This window comes from Solanum verrucosum, unplaced genomic scaffold (assembly GCF_900185275.1).
Source record: "Solanum verrucosum unplaced genomic scaffold, falcon-dt-bn FXZP01000007.1, whole genome shotgun sequence".
In the NCBI taxonomy this organism is placed as follows: Eukaryota; Viridiplantae; Streptophyta; class Magnoliopsida; order Solanales; family Solanaceae; genus Solanum; species Solanum verrucosum.
The window spans coordinates 1,844,926-1,869,513 of record NW_026020177.1 but is presented as its reverse complement, the minus strand read 5'-3'; the positions used below and the strand labels follow the sequence as shown (position 1 = coordinate 1,869,513).

Genomic DNA, 24,588 nt, shown 5'->3' with positions numbered 1-24,588 from the left:
TCCTCATATTGTTATTCATAATGCCTATGAAACTATTTCTTGTATTTCGATTGTGTCCTTGTTTATTGTTGTGTTGCACCCCGCATACTTAGTACATTCCAAGTACTAACGCATATTTTGCCTACATGATGTCACCATGTAGGGACCGGAGCTACTCTTGATCCTTCTCTCCATTCACGTGGCTAGTACGACGCTTATCCGAGTTTGTTGGTGAGTCCTCAATAATTCGAGGGCTATGTTATGTTTCTTACTCCTATGTTTTGAGACTTTAGCTTGCAATTGTATTTTAACTATGAGGGGAGCCGGTAATATGTCATGGCCCCCGTCCTATCTATGTATGTAGAGGTGTGCGTTGGACAAGTATTTTGTAAACGAGTTTGATTCTTATTCTATGATGTCATTTTGAAATGGTTTGCCTTAGTCCCTATTTCCCATTAATTAATGTTGAATGTACTTCCGCGACTGATGAAGTGTGATGACAAGTTTGAGAGGCTTGTTTGGGGTTCCTTCGGGTTCCTCATTCGCCATGTCACGTCTAGGCCCTAGGCTTGGGTCGTGACATTTACAACTTCCCGTATTCGGCTTCTAAGGTTGGTTTTTCGAATCCCAAATTTACTTCTAGTAATTTTTACTCATTTGCAATTGATTTTATCTTAGTGAACTGTGCTGGGCGTCTATGATTGTAATTGTATGCCTATGCACCTATTTTAATTTGAATATCATGCATGTAATGCCTTTGTTATTAAATTCCCGAATATTGTGTGCCTTAAAATTGATGAAAATTATGGGGTGTTGCTTAATGGTTGTTGGATTTAGTCGGGTGAAGTCTAAGTAACCCGTATTTGTGTCAAAATGACATACTTTGCCCAATGATGGAGCGGTTGACGTCATTCTTAAGGGCAAAAGTCATCAAATGTCCAAATTTGGCCAAATCGGGAGAAGTCTGAGTATCCCGAGGGCATGGGTGTAATGGGTCATAGTCTAATTAGAGGAGTGCATGTTTTTATTTTGTTTTCGTGGGTTGTGGGGCTGAAATTGGAAGTTGGGGTTGAAAGTAGGCACGTTGAGCCGTTTGGCGAGCTGGGTCGAGCTCGCCCAACCACTCGGTCGTTCGCTGAAGTCCCCCCTATCGCCTTTAATATCATGCTTAATCTTGAGTTACGTTTTGTAATTTTTGGCGAGAAGCCTGAGTGCGCCGAGTGAACTCGGCGACTCGCCAAATCTCTTCCTTGATCACCTTTTTTCTGTGCCCCTAATCCTTAAAAGCACTGTACCTTTCGACGGGCTAGTCCTTGCTCGCCGAATGTTGTCGGCAATTCATTGAAAGACCCTACCCATCGCTAACATGCTAAATTTTCTAGGAATTTTTTACCCAATCCTTTCGTGAGCCTGATCTGGCTCGCCAAAGTGATTAGGCTACTCGCCTACCAAATCGGCGAGTCTATTTGCAACTATTTTTTGAAATTTTTCTTGAATTGTTTCTAAGTTTCCTCAACATTTTGCAAATATGTCTAGACCTAAAGTAGCAGGTAGAGACATACCGCCCCACAAAAGGGCCAAGGGAATAGCAATCAACGAGGATACAACTGCATCCAAGGCTAAGGATAAGGCTACCAAACTTCCCACAACAGTTGGAAGGGAAAAGGAAAAGGGAAGGCACCTGCATCACCGGAGACCAGCTCCAACAGTGACAGTATCTACGCCACTCACCTCACCACTTCTGAGAGTCAGGGTGAGCACCAGGAGCATCAGGCTAAAACTTCTGAGGATGATGAGCTAGTGGAAGCACAGAGGGCAAAGCTACGATCCAAAAAGATGAATGATCCGTCTAGGATCATGACTCCCCATGCCACTACTACTACTCCTCCCGCTCCAGCACAGGCCATGGTCCTTGCACCACCGGTGCAGGGTCCTCATCCCCGGTGTATGAACATATTGAAGACTGCGGGGTTGAGGACCATCATAGAGGAGAAGAGGCTCTATACTTATGGGGTGATAGACAGGTACCCCGACATCTGGCGCACCATAAAGGCTCGAAAGTTTGAGATCTTCACAAAACCCCGGGGTGCCTATATTCCAAATTGGGTCTGGGAATTCTACACCGCTTACGGAGCCCTGGTGCCACAAAGGAAGAAATTGGCTGCTAAATTCAAGTCAGTTGACTATGTGGTTGTTAAGGGTAACAAAGTGCTATGTGATAGTACTAACATAAATGTGGTATTGGATGAAGTGCACAGACAACATTACAAACGCCCACCACTATAAGATCAAGACTAAGTCCATGGAGAACATGAAAAACTGGTTGGCCCCTCTCATATGTGATGGTACTCCGAGGTGGTTTCAGGCAGGGGCTCTGATAAAAAAGAAGGACCTAAATGTAGCTACAAGGTACTGGTTTGGCTTTATCAGCAACACTATCATGCCATCCCAATATGAGTTTGTCCTACACCACACAAAGGCGGCTTGTCTTGGCTCGATCATTACACGAGAGCACATGAATCTGGGTATAATCGTTGAGCAGGAGATGGCCATGAGGGCCAAACAGCGACAGATTTCCCTTCCCTTTTCGGTGTTGATCACCGAGTTGTGTAGAGGGGCTCGAGTTTCTAGAGATGAGAAGAAGGATGTGGAAGTGATTCCCATATCTTCTACTGACATCCGGAGGATTGAGGCGGAGTATAACACTCCAGAAATCTAACGACCTAAGCTAGAACCTAAATGATGACTAATGACTTAATGAGAGTAGAAATGATGTTTCAAAGATTTAATCTAATGTAACTAATTTGGTAAGAAAGTGTTAGTGCTTAAACGTCAAGAAACGACCACGATGTCCGGAAACTAGTGCATTGAACTAGTGAGGTGCTAGGTCTTGTGACTTGACTTTAAAGTGTCGTAGGTGGAATAAAGTTTGAATAAAAAGGTTTAAAATGTAGATTTCATGTTTAGGGTCCAAACGTTTGGGTACGACTCCCCAAGGATCACCCAAGGGGTCCTTGAGGAGTACCCAAACTTGGAACCAAAACAAGAAAGAAGAAGCTGTCCAAAAAAAGGTTGGACTCACTAGGGTCAAACCACGAGGCGTAGGTTGACTCACGCCCCATGGAAGGGATTTGTGAGTCCACACTTAGAATCCTCCAAGTGGCCTCCAAATCAACCCCCTCAGTCCCTAACCACGAGCATACAGTACGGTCTATAGACCGACTCACGCTCCTTACCAAGACCCTATTCTGCACCCTCTTAGTACCAAACCATGAGTGGCCAGCACGGCCCGTGGTTCAATCCACCCCCCGTGGGTGGGGACATGTGGATGGCACAGGAGCTCACTGCCTCCACACGGTTTAAGTAGGGGTAGTTTAGTAATTTACTAATTAATTGCTTAAGGGTTAAAAATGGTTATAAATAGTTATAGTAGGTACTTTAGGGTATTATTAAGTAATAACTAGTCTTCCACCTTATAACTCCAAATCACAAAAATCAAAACCCACTTATCTCTAAACTTTCTCTCTAAAGACTCTAGAAGAGGAAGATTACATTGGAGCTAGGGTTTCAAGGTTTCTTACCAAATTGCTTGGAGTTTCTCCATTGATTCTCAAGGAATCAACTAAGGTATGGTTGCTTTTCAATCTTGGGATCTTTTCCCCAAGAAGCCCTCTCAAAAATATGATTTCAAGGTTCCCCAAAATTCTAGGTTTTCTCTCAATTTCGTGGGTCACTTTCCAAATGTGTTTTCTTTGATTTGTAATGATTAATTATGGTTGTATATTATGGTTTGTGGATGAATTAATGTAGTTTTTTTTTTTAACAAATCCCCACAAGACCCATGAATTCCCCTTTTTATCACTTTAAACCCTAGTATGACATTAATGGTGAATGAAGGATGATAATCTAATATGTAATTGTGGAATTCCTTATGGTATTATGATGTTGCTTTATATGATGAATGATTACCAATGAAATAGGATTGAATCTTGATGTGATCCTTGAAGGTTATGAATGAAGATTGTCAAATTGATGAATGTTCATATATTGAATTTTGATCCACTTATGCTGGAGGTGCTACTTGATTATAAATAGTAGTGAGTGAGTTATGTTTCCTCTTCCGTACAACCCCAAGTGTTCACAAGTATGCTATGATACGAACATGAATGTTAAGATATGATTATGGTAGTGTTGGTATGATGAATAGAAGGTAAACCTCATGAACACTATATGCCTATGTTATGAATGAACATTTTTACATGTTGATGGTTCTACGATGAAAGGTTATTCTCATGTTAGAACTTGTGAGCTATATGATGAATGATGGGTTGAATCCCTAATGTACTCCTTATTGAATTAATGTGTAAGTAAAGCCCTAATACTACTTTAAAAGGGAATTGTGCTTAGCATCGAGTGAACATGAATATGAGATGGAAGCTTTTACGTTTAGCAAGTACGACTTCCCATATGGGTTCCTTTTATGATTAGCAAGTCCGGGTTCCCAATATATATGTTGTCTCATGAGATGGAAACCTTTTACATTTAGCAAGTCCGGGTTTCTAGTAGTTATCTCCTTGTTCCATAACTATGTTTTCCCAAATAGGTATTAGCTAGTGGATCCACCTAGATGCTATTATGTTAAGTTCTACCTTGGGAAATGGAACACTCTCTTTTCGGTGTGGAAGTAGAACACCAGATTCCATGAAGCTCACATGGTCTATACCGGTTATTGCTAATATCCTTATATTTTAAAAAGATGATCTAATGTATGAATACGACTTATGTAAATGACTTATGAACTCTAACTAGGACTACTTGAGGGATACTACTTAGTATAGGTGAGGGTATGGGACTTTACCTATGCATTGCACAAGTGGATTCTTTGAGGAGTTCTTGTGTGAGTCCTTCATATATGGTAAGGTATGAATTATGTTAAGGTTGGTTTCACCTATTATGATGTTTATTATGTATGTGACTATATTTGTGTCTTCTTGATAGCTTTACTTAGTATATATGGGAGTATGGGACTTTATATGTACATTGCACAAATGAACTTGAAAGGGGGTCATGGTTGGAGTCTTATGATGGTATGATATAAATGGAATTCAAATATGTAAGGTATGGGTTGTGGTTTTTTGTTATGATCATGAATGTCTTATACCTTGTAATGTGGATTGGCTAAATGTTCCTTGAATATGCATTATGGCTTCTAACTTGAAATAGCATGTTTTCAACTAAAGGTCATTTTTTGCATGATTTAAATGGTTTTATTTGCATGGCTTCCATACTTAGTACAATTGATTGTGCTAACCCATATTTCTTTCTTTTTCTACTAAGTGTAGGTTCCGGGAAGTGATTGTGCTACTAAGAGACTCAAGCTTGGATTTAGACTTCTCCAAGACTTTTTGGTATGTCCTCAAGTTTCGAGGACACACACACTATGACATTTATGTTCCTTATATTGTAATAGACTATTAGACTTCCTATGTACTTGTCATTTTGAGACAATTCTATTGTAAAGAGTTATGGTTCCTATTCGAGATTCTTATGTGTACTTAGATGGTTTCATTGAGATGATGATGTCTAGACATTCTACTTTCTATTTTCTATTATGAGACACTTTGACATTGATGTTGAAAAGTTTTTTATATTCCGCATTATTCAATGTCTATATGCAATGACGAATATGCTAAGGGCTTGAATAAGGCCCCTTCGGGGTCAAGTACGTCGTGTTATGCCTAGGGGGTGCTCTCGGGGCGTGACAAACTTGGTATCAGAGCATAAGGTTAAATGGATAATATTAGGGTTGATGTCTTATGAAACCACGTTGAGTAAGGTCTTGTTCATATGTGTGAAGCGTGCCACATTTATGAATGAGAGGCTATAAGATGCTTAGGAATTTTCACTTCTTGATAACTCATTGGTCGTGCCTCAAGAATCTTAGTTCTATTAAGACTTTCCTTCTAATCCTTTTCTTGTGCTTATAGGCAATGAATACAAGAAGGATTAATGCTAGGAGGGCCGGAGAGGAAAATGTGAATGAGGAGGTTCCCCCTCCTGTTCTTCAAAATCCTCAAGCTCCTATTGATGAAGGGGTTATGGCTATTGTGGAGATAAGGGCGGCTCTTCATACTTTGACTCAACTCATGACGGCACAAGCTAACCAGGAAGCTAGACCCCAGGTGGAGACCAATGTGAGTACCATGGCCTCACGGTTGAGAGACTTTACTAGGATGAACCCTCTTATCTTCTTGGGTTCCAAGGTGAATGAAGACCCACAAGAGTTCTTGGAGGAGGTTTATAAGATTATGAAGGCTATGGGAGTTTCTTCTAATGAGAAGGCCGAGTTGGCCGGGTATCAATTAAAAGGTGTGGCCCAAGTAAGGTACACTCAATGAAATGACAATAGGCCTTTAAGGGTAGGTCCCATAACTTGGGAGGTATTCAATAAAGCTTTCCTTGATCGATTTTTCCCTCGTGAGAAAAGAGAAGTTAGAGTTGAGGAATTCATCAAACTTCGCCAAGGAGGTATGAGTGTCCAAGAATACTCCTTGAAATTCACGAAGTTGTCCAAATATGCTCCTCCCTCTTTGGTTTCTAATCCGAGAGATGAATGAGTCATTTTGTCACCGATGTGTCCGATGCTAATGAAAAAGAGTGTCGAGCGGCAATGCTCCATGACAACATGGATATCTCTAGGTTGATCAGATGCTCTACAAGTGGAAGAGTCAAGGCTTAAGAAGAGGAATAGAGAGGTAAAGAGGCCAAGGGCGGATGAGGGAAATGCATCTAAGGGTAAGTTTGCAGGTCAAGGTGAACCAAGGTTTAAGAAGAGGTTTCCCAACCAAAGTCCTTTCAATACTCCTAGGCCCAACAAAGGTAGGGTGTCTACCCCTAGACCACAAGGAGGAAAAGGTAGTGGTTCTTATGTTGAAAAACCTAATTGTGAAAAGTGTGGCAAGAAGCATCAAGGCAAGTGCCTAGTTGGCACGGACAATTGCTTTAGTTGTGGGAAGAATGGTCATATGATGAGAGATTTCCCTATGTTGAAGGTTCAAGGGAGGGAGAATAAGCAATCTCAATCAAGTGGGTCTAACTCTGATGCTCCTAAGAAGAATCGTTTCTATGCTCTCCAATCCCGAGGTGATCAAGAGAGCTCCCCGGATGTTGTTACCGATATGTTGCAAGTATTTTCAATTAATTTTTATGCATTTTTAGACCTGGGTGCCACTTTATCTTTTGTTACTCCTTTAGTGGCTATGAAATTTGATGTGCTCCCTGAAACCCTAAAAGACCCTTTTTTCGTGTCTACCCCTGTAGGTGATTCAGTGATAGCTAAAAGAGTATATAAGGGTTTTCCCATTTCATTGTCCAATAGAGTCACATTGGTTGATTTAATAGAACTTGAAATGTTGCACTTTGATGTCATATTGGGGATGGATTGGTTTCATGCTTGTTTTGCTTCCATAGATTGTAGAACCCGAGTTTTGAAGTTTCAATTTCCTAATGAACCCATTGTAGAATGGAAGGGAGGAAACTTGACTCCTAGAGGTCGAATCATCTCATGTCTAAAGGCTTGTAAAATGATTTCTAAGGGTTGTATCTATCATGTTGTGATAGTTAAGGACCCGAGACTCCTCCATTAGAGTCGGTCCCCACAGTAAGGGAGTTTCCGGAAGTCTTTCCTAATGAATTTCCCGAAATCCCTCCCAAATGGGAAATTGACTTCGGCATAGATCTCTTGCCAAAAATACAACCGATATCAATTCCTCCTTACTGGATGGCCCCGGACGAATTGAAGGAACTGAAGGCACAACTTAAAGATTAGCTAGATAAGGGTTTTATTCAACCAAGCATTTCACCATGCGGTGCGTCGGTTTTGTTTGTGAAGAAGAAAGATGGGTCGCTTATGATGTGTATTGATTACCGACAATTGAACAAGGTCACAATGAAGAATAAGTATGCACTCCCTAGGATTGATGATTTATTTGACCAACTCCAAGGGGAGAGCTACTTTTCGAAGATCGACTTTAGGTTAGGTTATCACCAACTTAGGGTGAAAGGTGTTGATGTTCCTAAAACGGTATTTCGAACAAGATATGGTCATTTTGAGTTCCTAGTAATGTCCTTTGGTCTCACAAATTCCTCGGCAGCATTCATGAACCTTATGAATAGGGTGTTTAGACAATATCTTGACTCATTCGTGATTGTCTTCATTGATGACATTTTGATATATTCTAAGAGTGAGAATGACCACCTGGAACATTTGAGGATGGTGTTGCAAGTTCTCAAGGACCAACGGTTGTATGCTAAGTTTAGCAAATGTGAATTTTGGTTGAGATCGATTGCGTTTCTTGGACATATAGTGTCAAGTGAGGGAATTGAAGTAGATCCAAAAAAATGGAGGCGGTTAATAAATGGCCTAGACCCTTAAGCCTTACCGACATTAGAAGCTTTTTGGGATTAGTCGGTTACTATAGAAGGTTTGTTGAGGGTTTCTCCTCAATTGCTTCCCCATTACCGGGTTTGACCTAAAAGAAGGTTAAATTTGATTGGTCGGAGTCTTGTGAAAGGAGTTTTCAATTGTTGAAAGATAAGCTTACCTCCGCCCCGGTATTGACCTTACCGGAGGGTACCGAAGGGTTTGTAGTATATTGTGATGCTTCAAGAGTAGGGTTGGGGTGTGTCCTTATGCAACATGGTAAAGTAATTGCTTATGTTTCTAGACAATTGAAGATTCATGAAAAGAACTATCCAACCCACGATCTCAAACTAGCGGCGGTAGTGTTTGCTTTGAAGATTTTGAGACACTATCTCTATGGGGTACATATAGATGTGTTTACCGACCACAAAAGTCTTCAATATGTTTTTAGCCAAAAAGAGTTGAATCTCCGACAAAGGAGGTGGTGGAACTTTTAAAGGACTATCATATGAGTGTCCTATACCACCCCGAAAAGGCAAATGTGGTTGTGGATGCGTTAAGTAGAGTTTCCATGGGTAGTGTTGCTCACATAGAGGATGAGAAGAAGGAGTTAGTTTGGGAGGTTCATAGGTTGGCCCGATTAGGTGTCCAACTAAGGGATTCCTCCAAGGGTGGGTTTATGGTTCATCATTGTTCCGAGTCATCACTTGTGGTTGAGGTTAAGTCCAAGCACACTTAGATACTACGTTGATGGAATTGAAAGAGTTGGTTCTTAATAAGTCCGTGGAGGCTTTCTCCCAAGGGGGAGATGTGGTGTTTAGGTACCAAGAAAGATTGTGTGTTCCGGATGTGGATTACTTAAGGGAGAGAATTTTGGAAGAGGCTCACGGTTCTCTATATTCTATCTATCCAAGAGCCACCAAAATGTATCGTGACCTATGAGAGATATACTGGTGGAACGGAATGAAAGAGGATATAGCAAGCTTTGTGGCAAAATGCCCAAATTACCAACAAGTCAAAGCCAAGCATCAAAGATTGGGAGGTCTATCTCAAGATATTAGTATTCACACTTGGAAGTGGGAGGATGTCAATATGGACTTTGTGATAGGTTTGCCTTGTACTCGAAAGTAACATGATTCTATTTGGGTCATTGTTGATAGGATGACTAAATCAGCCCATTTCCTTCCCATCAAGGTTTATTATTCGGCGGAAGACTACGCTAAGTTATACCTTAGGGAAGTGGTGAGGTTACATGGAGTTCCTTTATCTATCATTTCGGATAGAGGTACTCAATTTACTTCGCACTTTTGGAAGGCATTCCAAAATGGGCTAGGTACTAAAGTAAAGCTTAGAACCGCATTTCACCCTCAAATGGATGGTCAAGTGGAAAGGACCATTCAAACCTTGCAAGACATGTTGAGAGCATGTGTGATTGATTTCAAAGGTAATTGGAACGGTCACCTTCCCTTGATTGAATTTGCCTACAACAATAGTTACCATTCAAGTATTGCCATGGCTCCGTTTGAAGCACTTTATGGTAGGAGGTGTAGATCTCCGGTTTGTTGGTTTAAAGTAGGTGAATTTTCTGTTCTTGGTCCCGAGGTGGTTTATGAGGCTATTAAAAAGGTTCGATTTATAAGAGATAGGTTGAAAATAGCTCAAAGTCGGCAAAAGTCTTATGCCGACAATAGAAAGAGGGATCTTGAATTTGAGGTTGGTGATTGGGTCTACTTGAAGATCTCGCCCATGAAAGGGGTAATGAGGTTTGGTGAAAACGGGAAGCTTAGTCCCCGGTATGTGGGGCCTTATGAGATTTTAAAGAGAGTTGGAAATGTTGCTTATGAATTGAACTTGCCTAATGAGTTGGCTCTGGTTCACCCGGTATTCCATGTCTCTATGCTCAAAAGTGTATAGGCGATCCGATATCCACACTTCCTTTAAAGGGTTTGGGTGTTGATGAGAACCTTTCTGATGAAGAGGTTCCGGTTGAGATCCTAGACAAGGCAAGTGAAGAGGTTGAGGAATAAAGAAGTAGCTTCCGTTAAGGTTCTATGGCGGAATAATCTAGTGGAGAGTGCTACATGGGAGGCCGAGGCTGATATGAAGTCCCGTTATCCTCATCTCTTTCTTGCTACTCCTATTCAAACTTAGGGTAAGTAGTTTCTCTTGAGTTTGTAATGAATTAGGAGTTATGTTTGTGGTATGATCTTTTGCCATGCTTTCTTCTTATATGGTGTATGTCCATGTGAGAAAGCATGAAGTACTTAATTGAGTCTCTCATGAATTATATGTCCCTCTTGTTGAATTGCTTTAGTATGATGATTGCATAATTTGACTTATGAGGTAATTGATGAGCATGTTTAATTGTGTGTAATGAAAAGATATGTTAAATCTCATGTGGTAGTGCATTTGATTATGATGTTGACATATGTGACCTCATGAGATAAGTCGATGAACATGTTTGGTTATGTGGTGATGAAGTAGCGTGAAGGCTTAATATTGCTATGATGATCTGGTTTGTGTTGGAGAAGGTAGTTCCTCTTATGATTATATGAAACGGTAATTTTGGTGCATAATGAAATGTTTGGGTTATAGTTTCTTTGCTTGTGTTGCATTGAGCTTATGATGTGGAGAAGATGTTTTCTCCTATGAAATGGGTATGTGATTGATATGTGTTGTTGTTTTGCTGCTAGTCTTGAGTCTTTGTTCCCTTAGGAGTGATTAAAGTGGCATTCGAGGACGAATGTTCCTAAGGGGGATTGTAACACTCCAGAAATCTAACGACCTAAGCTAGAGCCTAAATGATCACTAATGACTTAATGAGAGTAGAAATGATGTTTCAAAGACTTAATCTAATGTAACTAATTTGGTAAGAAAGTGTTAGTGCTTAAACATCAAGAAACGACTACGACGTCCAAAAACTAGTGCATTGAACTAGTGAGGTGCTAGGTCTTGTGACTTGACTTTAGAGTGTCGTAGGTGGACTAAAGTTTGAATAAAAGGGTTTAAAATGTAAGATTTCATGTTTAGGGTCTAAAAGTCCGGGTATGACTCCCCAAGGATCACCCAAGGGGTCCTTGAGAAGTACCAAAACTTGGAACCAAAAAAAAAAAAAAAAGTTGTCCAAAAAAATGTTGGACTCATGAAGGGCAAACTACGAGGCATAGATTGACTCACGCCCCATGAAAGGGAGTCGTGAGTCCACATTTAGAATCCTCCAAGTGGCCTCCAAATCAACCCCCTCAGTCCCTAACCACGAGCATGCCGACTCACACTCTGTGGAAGGATCTCGTGAGTTGAGACTTAGTCTCCTCGCCAAGACCCTTGTCCGCACCCTCTCAGTACCAAACCACGAGTGGCCAGCATGGACCGTGGTTCAATCCACTCCCCGTGGGCGAGGACTCATAGATGGCGCTCGAGCTCATTTCCTCCACACGGTTTAAGTGGGGTAGTTTAGTAATTTACTAAATATTTGCTTAAGGGTTAAAAACGGTTTTAAATAGTTATATTAGGTACTTTAGGGTATTATTAAGTAATAACAAGTCTTCTACCTTATAACTCCAAATCACAAAAATCAAAACCCACTTCTCTCTAAACTTTCTCTCTAAAGACTCTACAAGAGGAAGATTGCATTGGAGCTAGGATTTCAAGGTTTCTTACCAAATTTCTTGGATTTTCTCCATTGATTCTCAAGGAATCAACTAAGGTATGGTTGCTTTTCACTCTTGGGATCTTTTCCCCAAGAGGCCCTCTCAAAAATATGATTACAAGGTTCCCCAAAATTCTAGGTTTTCTCTCAATTTCGTGGGTCACTTTCCAAATATGTTTTCTTTGATTTATAATTATTAATTATGGTTATATATTACGGTTTGTGGATGAATTAATGTAGTGTTGTTTTTTTTTTTTGAACAAATCACCACAAGACCCATGAATTCCTCTGCTTTCTTACTTTAAACCCTAGTATTACTTTAATGGTGAATGAAGGATGAGAATCTAATATGTAATTGTGGAATTCCTTATGGTACTATGATGTTGCTCTATATGACGAATGATTACCAATGAGTTAGGGTTGAATCTTGATGTGATCCTTGAAGGTTATGAATGAAGATTGTCAAATTGATGTATATTGAATTGTTGATCCACTTATGGTGGAGATGCTACTTGATTATGAATTGTAGTGAGTGAGTTATGTTTCCTCTTCCATACAACCCCAAGTGTTCACAAGTATGCTATGATACGAACATGAATGTTAAGCTATGATTATGACAGTGTTGGTATGATGAATAGAAGGTAAACCTCATGAACACTATATGACTATGTTATGAATGAACATTATTATATGTTGACGGTTCTACAATGAAAGGTTATTATCATGTTAGAACTTGTGAGCTGTATGATGAATGATGGGTTGAATCCCTAATGCACTCCTTATTGAATTAATGTGTAAGTAAAGCCCTAATACTACTTTAAAAGGGAATTGTGCTTAGCACCAAGTGAACATGAATATGACATGAAAGTGTTTAAGTTTAGCAAGTCCGGCTTCCCTTGTGGGTTCCTTTTACGTTTAGCAAGTCCGAGTTCCCAATATATATGTTATCTCATGAGATAGAAACCTTTTACGTTTAATAAGTCCGGGTTTCTAGTAGCAATCTCCTTGTTCCATAACTATGTTTGCCCACATATGTATTAGCTAGTGGATCCACCTAGATGCTATTATGTTAAGTTCTACCTTGGCAAGTGGAACACTCTTTTTTCAGTGTGGGAGTAGAACACCGGATTCCATCAAGCTCACACGGTCTATGTCGGTTATTGCTAATATCCCTATGTTTTAAGAAGATGATCTAATGTATGAATACGACTTATGTAAATGACTTATGAACTCTAACTATTACTACTTGAGGGATACTAATTAGTATAGGTGAGGGCATGGGACTTTACCTATGCATTGCACAAGTGAGTTCTTTGAGGAGTTCTTTGTGAGTCCTTCATATATGGTAAGGTATGAATTATGTTAAGGTTGGTTTCACCTATTATGATGTTTATTATGTATGTGACTATACTTGTGTCTTCTTGATAGATTTACTTAGTATATATGGGAGTATCGGACTTCATATGTACATTGCACAAGTGAACTTGAAAGGGGGTCACGGTTGGTGTCTTATGATGGTATGATATAAATGTAATTCAAATATGTAAGGTATGGGTTATGGCTTTTTGTTATCATCATGAATGTCTTTTACCTTGTAATGTGGATTGGCTAAATGTTCTTTGAATATGCATTATGGCTTCTAACTTGAAATAGCATGTTTTCAACTAAAGGTCCTTTTTTGCATGATTTAAATGGTTTTAATTGCATGGCTTCCATACTTAGTACAATTGATTGTGGTAACCCATATTTCTTCCTTTTTCTACTAAGTGTAGGTTCGAGAATATATTGTGCTACTAATAGACTCAAGCTTGGATTTAGACTTCTCCAAGTCTTTTTGGTATGTCCTCAAGTTTCGAGGACACACTATGACATTTATGTTCCTTATATTGTAATAGACTATTAGACTTCCTATGTACTTGTTATTTTGAGACAATTCTATTGTAAAGGGCTATGGTCCCTATTCGAGATTCTTATGTGTACTTAGATGGTTTCATTGAGATGATGATATCTAGACATTCTACTTACTATTTTCTATTATGAGACACTATGACATTGATGTTGAAAAGTTTTTAAATTCTGCATTATTCAATGTCTATATGCAATGACGGATATGCTAAGGGCTTTCTTAAGACCCCTTCGGGGTTAAGTACGCCGTGTTACGCCTAAGGGGTGCTCTCGGGGTGTGACACGGAGTATTTGAAGTATGAAGCAGAGAAGAAGAAGGCAGCCCTGGTGTATACTTCCCCGATTGTGGATATTCAAACACTACCTGTAGAGGCAGTATTGCCTATTTTGGCCCCTGGACCTTCAGGTACATATAGTGCTGCCCCTTCTGTTACTCCCAGTTCTTCTGTAGCTCCCTTTCCTCCCAGATCGAGTACTTCTACTGCTACCTCCCGGCCCCAGCTCACTCAGGCTACATTACAATGGATGGGGAAGCTAGCCCATTTTGCTGATCATCATGCCGCTAGATTTGAGGCCTCCATTCAGAGCATGATTAAGACAGTCGTTGTTGACGCTATGACACCCTTGAGTGCTACTATTGATACCCTTACGTCTAGGATAGCGATGTGCGAGCGTGGGCAAAGGGCCACTGAGGAGGTGACGACTCTAAAGGACATTATTGTTGTGCTGAGGAGAGAAGTGGACCAGCTAAAGTCCACCGACATATCTATGATTTTTGGGATGGTAGAGATCCCAGATGTACCAGTTGATCCTAATATGCCTCCGGCAACCACCGGAGATGATGTTCGAGTTGAGGAGATAGTTGATCCGAGTCTGAGGCGAAAACGGATGAACAGATTCTTAGTGTTGGTGAGGAGGTTTCTTACGAGGGACTTACAGGGACTGAGGAGGCCATGATAGATACAGTTGTGCAGACTTCTTTGGCAGATATGCCATTGGCTGACCCTGGTGGAGCTGGTGGTACTATTGATGTGACTTCGGGTACTGAGACCCAGGTTCAGAGTGTTACACCGGGCACTGATGCCCCAACCGATGGAGCTACTGTTTAGATAGGAATTTTCTTTACCTCCCTCTCTCTCTTATTTTTATTGACTTTCTGGATATTTTCTTGCATTTGAGGACAAATTGCTTTTGTTTTGTGGTGGGGTGATCCCACCTTTTGTGATTATTGCTCTGTTCATATACTGAGTTTTGTGCTATAAATTGTGTTTTGGCACTGTATTTTGTGGATGTTTGAGCTTATGGCTCCTTATTTTGAATGTACATGATTTTTGACCCTTTTTGAAAATTTTGTGCCACCTCTTGATTGTGTTTGAATGTGGTTGTTCTCTTGCAAAGTTGAGTATCGATCTTAATCAATACCGATGACTTGAATAGTGCTCATAATCGAACAAAAATGAATGTGCGGCTACAATGAGGCCAAATGAAGTTGCATAGGCAATATGTGAACTTTTTGCATCTCGTTGTGACTAGCCGGTTATCAAATTGAGTCTCTTGTGATGAACACTTCACACTAGTGAAAGTGTGAAGTCTTGTTTGACATTGGTGTCAATGCCTTGTGTGATGAGCTTACCGTGAACCATTAGTGATGACACCTAGAATTTGTCCCGTTGGTCCGGTTGACTAAGTGATGCAAGCTCTTGAAATGATCTTAGGCAACAATTTTTAAAGAGTGAAACAATTTGACATTATACCTCTTTTTTGGCCTACCTTGTGAGTGTGTGAACTTCGCTTGAACGCCTTTTGAGCCTTAGCCTTTCCTTGGATGAAACTTGATGAAATTGTGACCTTTTTTTATCCCTTCACCATTAATCCTCATGAGATGTGATTTGTTTGAATAGACAACTTAGGCCAAAAGCCTAAGTTGGGGTGTGGTGAAAAGAGAAGGTAAATCAAGAAATGCAAAGAAGTCCCATTTGACCCATGATTTTGAAAAAGATGAAACCCCTCCATACAAAAAAAAGAGAAAAATGAAAAAGAAAAAGAAAAAAGAATGAAAAAGTTTGAGGTAAAGCTCCAAAAGAAAATGGGGTGTCTGGTATTTCATGGAAAGTGAATAATGGGTGACTTGTGAGAATGAATGAAAATGATGAAGAAAAGGAAAGAAAGTGTTGTTCATACCACATTTCATGAGGATAGAAGCCACTGAACCTAAATAATCATGCATTTACACTCAGCCCGTCACAAGCCTTGAAAAGACCTTTTTTATCTTAAGTGAGCTTAAACAAGTGTTGGTTAGAAAATAAGGGCAAACCTATGGGTGGAGTCATGCATGTGTTCATCTTTGTGAGTGTGAGTGTTGATGGTGATTCTGGAGCTATAAATTGTTGAACCATTGTGTGTGAATATAGAATCATTCTTTGTGTGAGGGCATTTGAGTACCTTTGTTGAACTTGAACTTGCATTTGAAGCAAGTATTGTGAACCTGAGAATCTTTGATAATGGTGAGTCACAACTTGAATCTTTGAGTGCACAATTGATTCTTGCATGAGTAAGTTGAGTCTTTTTGTGTGCATTCATGATTGAGTCTTGTGTAGCACTATTTCAGACATCCTTTTTGAACTGTTGAACTTGAGTTTTACTTAAGGACAAGCAAACGTTTAAGTTGGGGGTGTTGATGAGTCCACGATTTGGACTCATTTAGGGATTTATTTGGATAGATTTTGTATCTTCAAATGCTTGTTTTGTGCCAATAACTGATGTAAAACACGTAATTTCTAGGTATTTGGATTGAGGAACAAAGCATGGACACTAATTTGCAAAAGGGAACAAATTGAGCTGAAAGACCGAGTGGCCATTTGACCACCTAAAGTTCCAGTGTGCCAAGCCCTGAAAGGAGAACATCAAGTTGGCGAGAGAAAGGAGCAGTCGGCGTGTCGCCGAGTGGTTCCGCGATGCAGTGTTGGATCTCCCAAAGTTACAAAACTTGAGGATGCTGAAGGCCAAAGAAAAAAGGCGATGGAACTGACCAAAGGGTGGATCGCCGAGTTGATCGGCGATCCCGACTTACTGCGCCGAATGGTCCTTCGCAGTATTTGGAAACTGTAAATACATTTTCAAACATTATGTTTAGTATCAAATTTTATTATGAACATTCATTAGAGTAATTTTTGAGTTTTGAACTGAGAGTGTTGAGACAATATTTTCCTTAGCTTTGAAGAATTGAAGTTTTCCATTTTTGAGAAATTGGAAGTGGGTCTTTGAGATTCTTCAATTTGGACCTTTGTAAAGATGAAATTAATCTTACCTAGTTGATTGAAACAAAATTTGGTAACGATTTTTATATTTTTATTATGTAGCTAAAACCCCAATTCTTGGGGTGTGATTTTGTGATTATGGGCTGATTTAGCTTATGGGTATTGCTAAGTGTTAGTCTAAATGATGTTTAGAAGTGATTTCAATCAGTAATTGTGGTTAAAATTAAAGGATTGTAGTTGCAAATGCAGTTCTACCTTCGTGTTTTTGGTTTGCTCGAGAGAGAGGTTTTAAAACCAAGATTACTGAATTGATGGTTTGTGGGTATTGGGTTGTCATGGGTTCAGCTCGAGAGAGTGAATCCTAAGTCATTTTCCATACATTTAGCTCGAGAGAGTGAATGGACTAAATCGTAGGCTGTTCTTATTTGCTTGCTTGTTGGTGTTCGATAGAAATCAACTTGATTCAGGGTAAATTGTTCGAGAGAAAGTTTATCCCCACTAAAGTCTAGCTTATTCATTGATTTACATCTATTTACTAACAGTTGCAATTACCCATTTGTTTATATTAGCCTATAATCTAATCACATCCCAAGAACCCGTCTCAATATTTGTTAATTTGTGTTATTTGTTGCTGCTGTAGTTGATAATTACAATCACAAAACCCCACTGTTATTTGACATTCGTGTCACCCCCTAATTTGAATTATGTTTTCTTTTGATAATGTTTATTACTATGATTGACTTGAGCATATTTGTACTTTGCTATTGAATCTTAAACACGTACCACTCCCTATGGGATTCGACCCCAACTCATTTAGTTGGATTATATATTGACTAACGATCGTTGACTCTTAGAACTGGATTCAGTGTCTTTGATAGCGTTATTCAATCAAGTATCCAAAATAAATTTTTGTTAGTAGTATCACTGACCAGACGGAGATAAATGTTGGTAGAATTATCATGGAGTAGATGTTGATGAGAGCTCATTAGAGCAGACCTCTCTCCCCTTCCCTGTCTTGATCACATAGTTGTATGACGCTCTAGGAGTGCCTTAACAGGAGAGGTCAGATGTCACGATCACCCCCACCTCATCCAATGATACTTGAAGGATTGAGAGCGATTATTTGTGGCATGATGTAGCGAGGAGGAAACCGCCACCACTAGACACTACCCCTTTGGTAGACCCTTCTGGCCTTAAGGTTGATACTGCTCAACCCACCCTTTTGTGGAGTCACCAAGTACTACTCAACCTTCCTATGTACCTTCTACCTCCACATCTATTGCACCTACCCCCATGTCCTGACCTACATTTACCCAAGCATTGATCTACCAAATAGGAAACTTTGCCCATTTGGTGGATGTGAGAACATCTAGGGTAGAGAGTGAGATGTCCAAGTTTGTTGAGAGGGCCATTGATAATGCATTACTCTTATTTAGAGGCCATATGGTGCAGTTTCATAACACATTAGCAACATATGGGGAGAGTTTAGATAACCTCACTGCTAGGATGTATACGAGGGAGAAGAGAGAGGGTACCGCCATTGAGTTGATTGTGATAAGGGGAGAGATTACTACTCTTAGGGATGATGTGGATAAGCTGAGGTCCATTGATATTTCGATGCTTTGGGGTGAATTCCCCTTACTTGATGTGCCTGAGGTAGTCCCTCCTTCTGAGTCGAGAGTGGATGCACCTAGAGGTGTGGCTGAGAAGTCTGATGATGGTACTGATGAGGTTGGTGATGAGGATGAGGATGAGTTCTTGCCAGAGGATGAGCAGCAGACTGTTGAGACGCTGACAGAGTTGTAGTCTATAGAGGAGGCAATAGTGCATGCCACGTTGGAGAGATCTTGTTTGGAGACTTCAACAGTTGGCACTTGTGGAGTTTGTTCATACTCCACCATTACTCTTACATATGTGATGGGCACTAATGCCCCGGATGATGCAATTCCCTCCAATACTCGAGAGCAGAGCACTTCACTAGCATAGCCTGTCGGGGGGAACTTTATATATCTTTTCTCCCGTAGTTATATTTGCTTATCACATTGAGGACATTGTTGTCTTATTTTGGTGGGTGAGGGCATGTGTGCCTATATTCCCATTTTAATTGTATTTTGTTATTTTCAACTTTATTTTGATACATTTTATGTATTTTGATATTTTGAATTTTGTTATGATAGTTGATGGTTTGATTCATTTTGTCTCTCCCTACTTTTTTTCCCATGAGTTTGGTAGTTGTTGAAATGCTTGAGTTTTCATTTTTGATGATCAAGGATCGGTTGTATTCAATATAGATATCTTGGATAATACTTATGATTGGAAATGTGTTTTGTGTTAATGTTGCAAGAGAAAATTAGTGTGATCTCACTTTTGAATGATCTATTTTATTCTTGTGATGAAAAACTGCATTTTGATGTGTGCCTTGCAATGAACATCGAATGCAAGCTTCTTAATTTTAGTAGAGTTTTGCTAAATGATTTTGTTTGAAATGTCATATGTGGTGAGGTCCAACTTGAAAGCATGCGTGTTGAATCCTGGAATTGGCCTTGTTAGTCAAATTTTCTAGTCTTGGTGAATGCAAGAAATTATCTTAGGTAAAAATTTTGAGAGGAAACCCAAATTTTCATACCTTTTGTGACTACCTTGTGAGGGTGTGAAACCATCTTGGAACCATTTGAGTCTAAACCATTTGTCGTTAAACTTTTGAAACCTCTTGAGCCAAAATTTCCCAAACTTCTCACTCACAAATCCTTTTCTAAGCATTGGTTTGTTTTGAATAGCCAACTCATGTCAAAATCCTAAGTTGGGGTGTGGAAAGGAAGGAGGAAAGAAAGACAAGTGAAAGTGAGACTCAAATTTGAAGTATGTTGCAAGAAGAAGGAATCCCTCTGTGTAAGAAAAAGTGAGCAAAAGTTTAAAAGTTGAAATGAAAAAGAAAGTGTGTTGAAATAAAAGGGGTATCCAATAAATTTAGTGAAAGATTGAGGTTTGAGTCTCCAAGTGAAAAGAATGAAGAACTTGAGAAGAGGTGAAGATGAATACAACAAAGTTTTGAAAAAGTGAAGTCACTAAGCCAGATTGACCATACCTTTCCCTCAGCCCCATTACAAGCATGAAAAGACCCTTTAGATCTTGCATAAATTAGGTTGTGTGATGATTAGAAAATATGGACAAACCTATGGGATGAAGCTTGCATGTATTTCTCTTTCGGAGAGTGAGAGTTGTATTGATGCCTAACTTCTTTGTTGATATGCTTTGTAAGCACATGGAATTGTTCTTTATGTGAGGGAATTTGAATGCATTTGTTGAAACATGATTTTGCATTAGAAAGAAAGCTAAGTGATCTTGAGTTTGGATTGATGTCAACTAGTCATCATTAGAAGCATTTTGAGCATGATTGAGTGTTGCATATGCTTGAGAGTAGTCTTGTGGTGACACTTACATGTTAACTCTCATTGAGAACAGTTGTAGACACCCTTGTTGAACTAATTGTGTTCTTTGTTTACTTGAGGGCAAGTAAAAGTTTAAGTTGAGGGTGTTGATGAGTTGTAGATTTACACTCATTTGAGGCTTTTTAGTTCAATATTTAGTGTCCTCAATGCCTAATAATGTCCTATTCTAATGATATTTTGATGATTTGCAGTTATGGAGGTTAAAGGACCATGCAAGAATGAATATTTGAAAAAGAGGCCAAAAAAACATTGAATGTAATACAAACACCCAACTGGTAGTATCCTACCAAAAGAGCGGATCTCCCAAGTGACTTAACCTCGCCAATTGTAAACACGGTCAACTTGGGAGAGGTAGGGCCAACTAGGTTATCCGCCCTTTTGGTCAGGTGACTACCAGTTGGGAGTTTGCATCTTACTATTTTTAGTAAATACAAACAATGTGAAAATAATAGTATAATTTTTCAGAGTAATTTGTTCTCATACATTATAGATCTGGCACATTATTTATGTAACCAACAAGGAAAATAATTATACAACTTTTCATAGTAACATTTGTTCCTATGCCTTACATATCTAAGGCACCTAACCTTATAGAATATTAGTCGATTTTAAAGTATAAACATTGAAAATTAATACATCCTCAAAATAAGTAAAAAGTTAAAAGCTATAAATTTAACTAATTTTAAAGTCCTAAATATTAGGATAATAATTTAATAATAATTATTTGAGGAAAATAACAAATAGGCATTTTATCTATTGTAGAGTCGTTTAATATAATATAAAAATATCACTCCATATTTTTAAGAACCTTCATGTTTTAAAGAAATATAGATAGATGGATAGAAGATGGAGAGACCGACAACCATTTAGACAAATGATGAGTCCGAGATTTGGACTCATTTAGGGATTTGTTTATAGAGATTTAGTGTCCTCAAATGCTTATTTTGTGCCAATAACTGATGTTAAATCCTTGATTTTCAAGAATATGGATTGAGGGAAAAAGCAAGGACACTAACAGCCAAGAAGGAACAAAATAGGTTGAAGAAATGAAGATGGGTGAGTCTGAGGATCGCCAAGAGCACTAGATGTGTTGTCGAGTAGCTCATCAGACCGCCTAAAGTTCTAGTGTGCCAAGCCTTGAAGGAAAAAACCAAGTTGGCGATGAAAAGGAGCAGTCGGTGGATCGCCGAGTGAATTCCGCTAAACCAAGATAGATCACCCAAAGTTATGAAGATGCTAAATTCCAAGGCATGCGGGTGATGGAAGAGACCAAAAGGCGGCTCGCCGAATGGTTCAGCGAGCCCGACTTACTTCGCCGAATGGGCTTTCGTAGCACATTTTTGGCGACTATAAATACGTTTTTGAACATTTAGCTTAGTATCAAATAATCTTTAGAACGATTTTATTATTAAGTATTGAACATCCGGAGAGAGTTTTTCTCTAGTTTTTCCTTATCTTTGAGGGATTGAAGAAATTCACTTTTGAGAGATTGGAAGTGGGTCTTTGAAGTTCATCAAATTGGAGCATTGTAAAGATGAAATCACTCTTACTCAATTGATAGATAATCAATTTGGTAACGGTTTTTACCTTTTTATGATGTCTAACAAAAATCCCAATTCTTGGAGTGTGATTATGTGATTATGGGTTGATTTAGCTTATAAGTATTGCTAATTGTTAGTTTAAATGCTATTTAAAAGTGACTTCAATCATAAATTGTGGTTTAACTTAAGAATTGTAGTTGCAAATGTAGTTCTTCCTTTGTGTTCTTGGCTTGCTCGAGACAGAGGTTTTAGAACTAAGGTTTTTGATTGATGATTTGTGGGTGTTGGGTTGATCTGGGTTCAGCTCGAGAGAGTGAACCCTAAAACCAATCCCACACTTTCAACTCGAGAGAGTAAATGGATTAAGGTGTGGGCTGCTCTTATTTTGCATGCTTGTTGATGTTCGTGTAACGACTCGGAAAATGATAGAGTGAAACTAGAGCCTCACATGTGAGTTTGGAGTCGAGAACTTACTGAAATGATTATATTTGAATTTGACCCAAAAGTTCTTAAAAATGTGCTTCGGAAGTTACCGGAAACTTGTTTAGCTGTATATTAAAAGATCCATTTCGTTTTTCGAAAATCCGACTTCATATTCTTGTTTAGGGGGTCAAATTGAGTGGGAAATGGGTCTAACCCAAATTTTAGAGCAACCGTATCAAAATCCGAAATTTCCAAGTGAAGCCTTTTTCGAGGGTCTACTTTGGAGGGTCATATCTCCTAGCACACAAATTATTTGGGTGGCCAATAATATATCCATGGAAAGCCCTTTGAGTTAGCTACCTAACTCACTTCGTTTCACCTCATTCGGAGTTCGGACGAAGAAGTAGTGCCCATTTTCGTAAAGTCTGTCCGGCAGAAAATGCAAATTCCAGTAGCTAATTTTACTGTTCATTACTGTTCACCCGCCAGAAATTTTTTCTAAGTGTTGGACTATTTTTTTCAAAGGACTTATATTATTTCCTATATACCATTAGTTCATTCCCATCCCTAAAAACATTTCCCTCTCTACAATCCTCCATTTAAGAAGAAGAAGAAGTGGGAGCTAGGGCTTTGGATTCAAGGCTTTCTTCATCAAATTTCGTGGGAGATCATAGCAAAGGTATGGTGGTCTTGATCCTTGTCTAATTTTCCATTCAAGGAGCCAAATCCAAAGTTACTTCAAAGTATAAAAAATCTAGGTTTTCACTCAATCTCATGGGTTCTTCCACCAAATGGTTTTAAAAGGTTTCTAATGGCACTTTATGGTTATATTGTTGTTGTATTGACGATTTAAGATGAAAATACTCCATGAACCCATGATTTCCCTCTATTCCTAGTTTATGCCTTTATGAAGTGGGTTGCTAGATAATGAATGTATATGAATCAAACTTGTTTAAAGGTCTTTAGATTGTTGAAGTATGTCATTACCCATGCTTATTTTATGGTGTATTGTTGGTGTATTGGTATGTGAGGCTTATGGCCTTAAAGGCATAGTATGAGAAATTGGAGTGTTATCATGACATTATATGAATGAGAATTCAATGAAGATAATGTGATCATGTTATGAATGTAAAGGTGTTGTTGTAGGTTGTTCACTGGTTTGGTTGCATAATTACTACCCTAATTTCCATGCTCTTTGATTTCATTACATGCCTTCAAGGTGTTTGACAAAATGTTCAACTATGGAGAATTGATGAATCGATGCTTTAAAGTTTGAGTTATGAGATGTATGGAAATCCAGAGATGTGTTGATGACACTCATGAATGTTGATGATATAATATGAAGGATTCTTCAATATAAAGTATACCTTGAATTGGTAGGGCTTATGCATCATTTTCTTGTATAAATGATTATATTGTTGATTGTTGAATCCTTGGATTGGTAGGCTTATGGCACCCTTCCACACATGCTTATAATGAACCTTGGATCGGTAGGCTAATGGCACCCTTCCATTAATGATAAGTAATGAACCTTGGATTCGGTAGGCCTATGGCACCTTTCCATAAAGGTTAATGATGAGACTTGAATCGGTAGGCTTATGACACCCTTTCAAGAGGAGTTAATGAGCTTTCCTAAATGTACCTTGAATCGGTAGGCTTATGGCACCCTTTCATGTGTTAAATAATGTACCTTGAATCGGTAGGCTTATGGCACCCTTTCATGTGTTAAATAATGTACCTTGAATCGGTAGGCTTATGGCACCCTTTCATGTGTGATGATGTCAAAGTAATGAACTATTCTATGGGAATGTAGGCTAAGCACCGAGCGGATTTGGTTAGATGGAAACTCCCTCGACAATTAGGCATGAGTTTCAATGATCGTCTACCTTATCCCATAAACTATGTGCCCGCATAGGAAGCTAGTGGATCCATTAAGCTATATATACCGGTCTTCCTTAGGCAA

General features: G+C 39.2%; 2 protein-coding genes across 3 annotated transcripts in view; one reads left to right on the top strand and one right to left on the bottom strand.

The window, feature by feature from the left end:
- LOC125829084 (uncharacterized) overlaps window positions 1–24,588 on the bottom strand; it is a 1,125,066-nt gene that overhangs the window by 221,189 nt on the left and 879,289 nt on the right. The window lies entirely within an intron of this gene.
- Window positions 18,599–19,018, top strand: LOC125829040 (uncharacterized). The gene has a single exon (XM_049508318.1). The coding sequence runs from the start codon at window positions 18,599–18,601 to the stop codon at window positions 19,016–19,018; it is 420 nt and encodes a 139-aa protein (XP_049364275.1).

Coding starts and splice junctions, on each gene's coding strand:
- LOC125829040 (XM_049508318.1), top strand. CDS start 18,599: ATGTCCAAGTTTGTTGAGAGGGCCATTGATAATGCATTACTCTTATTT.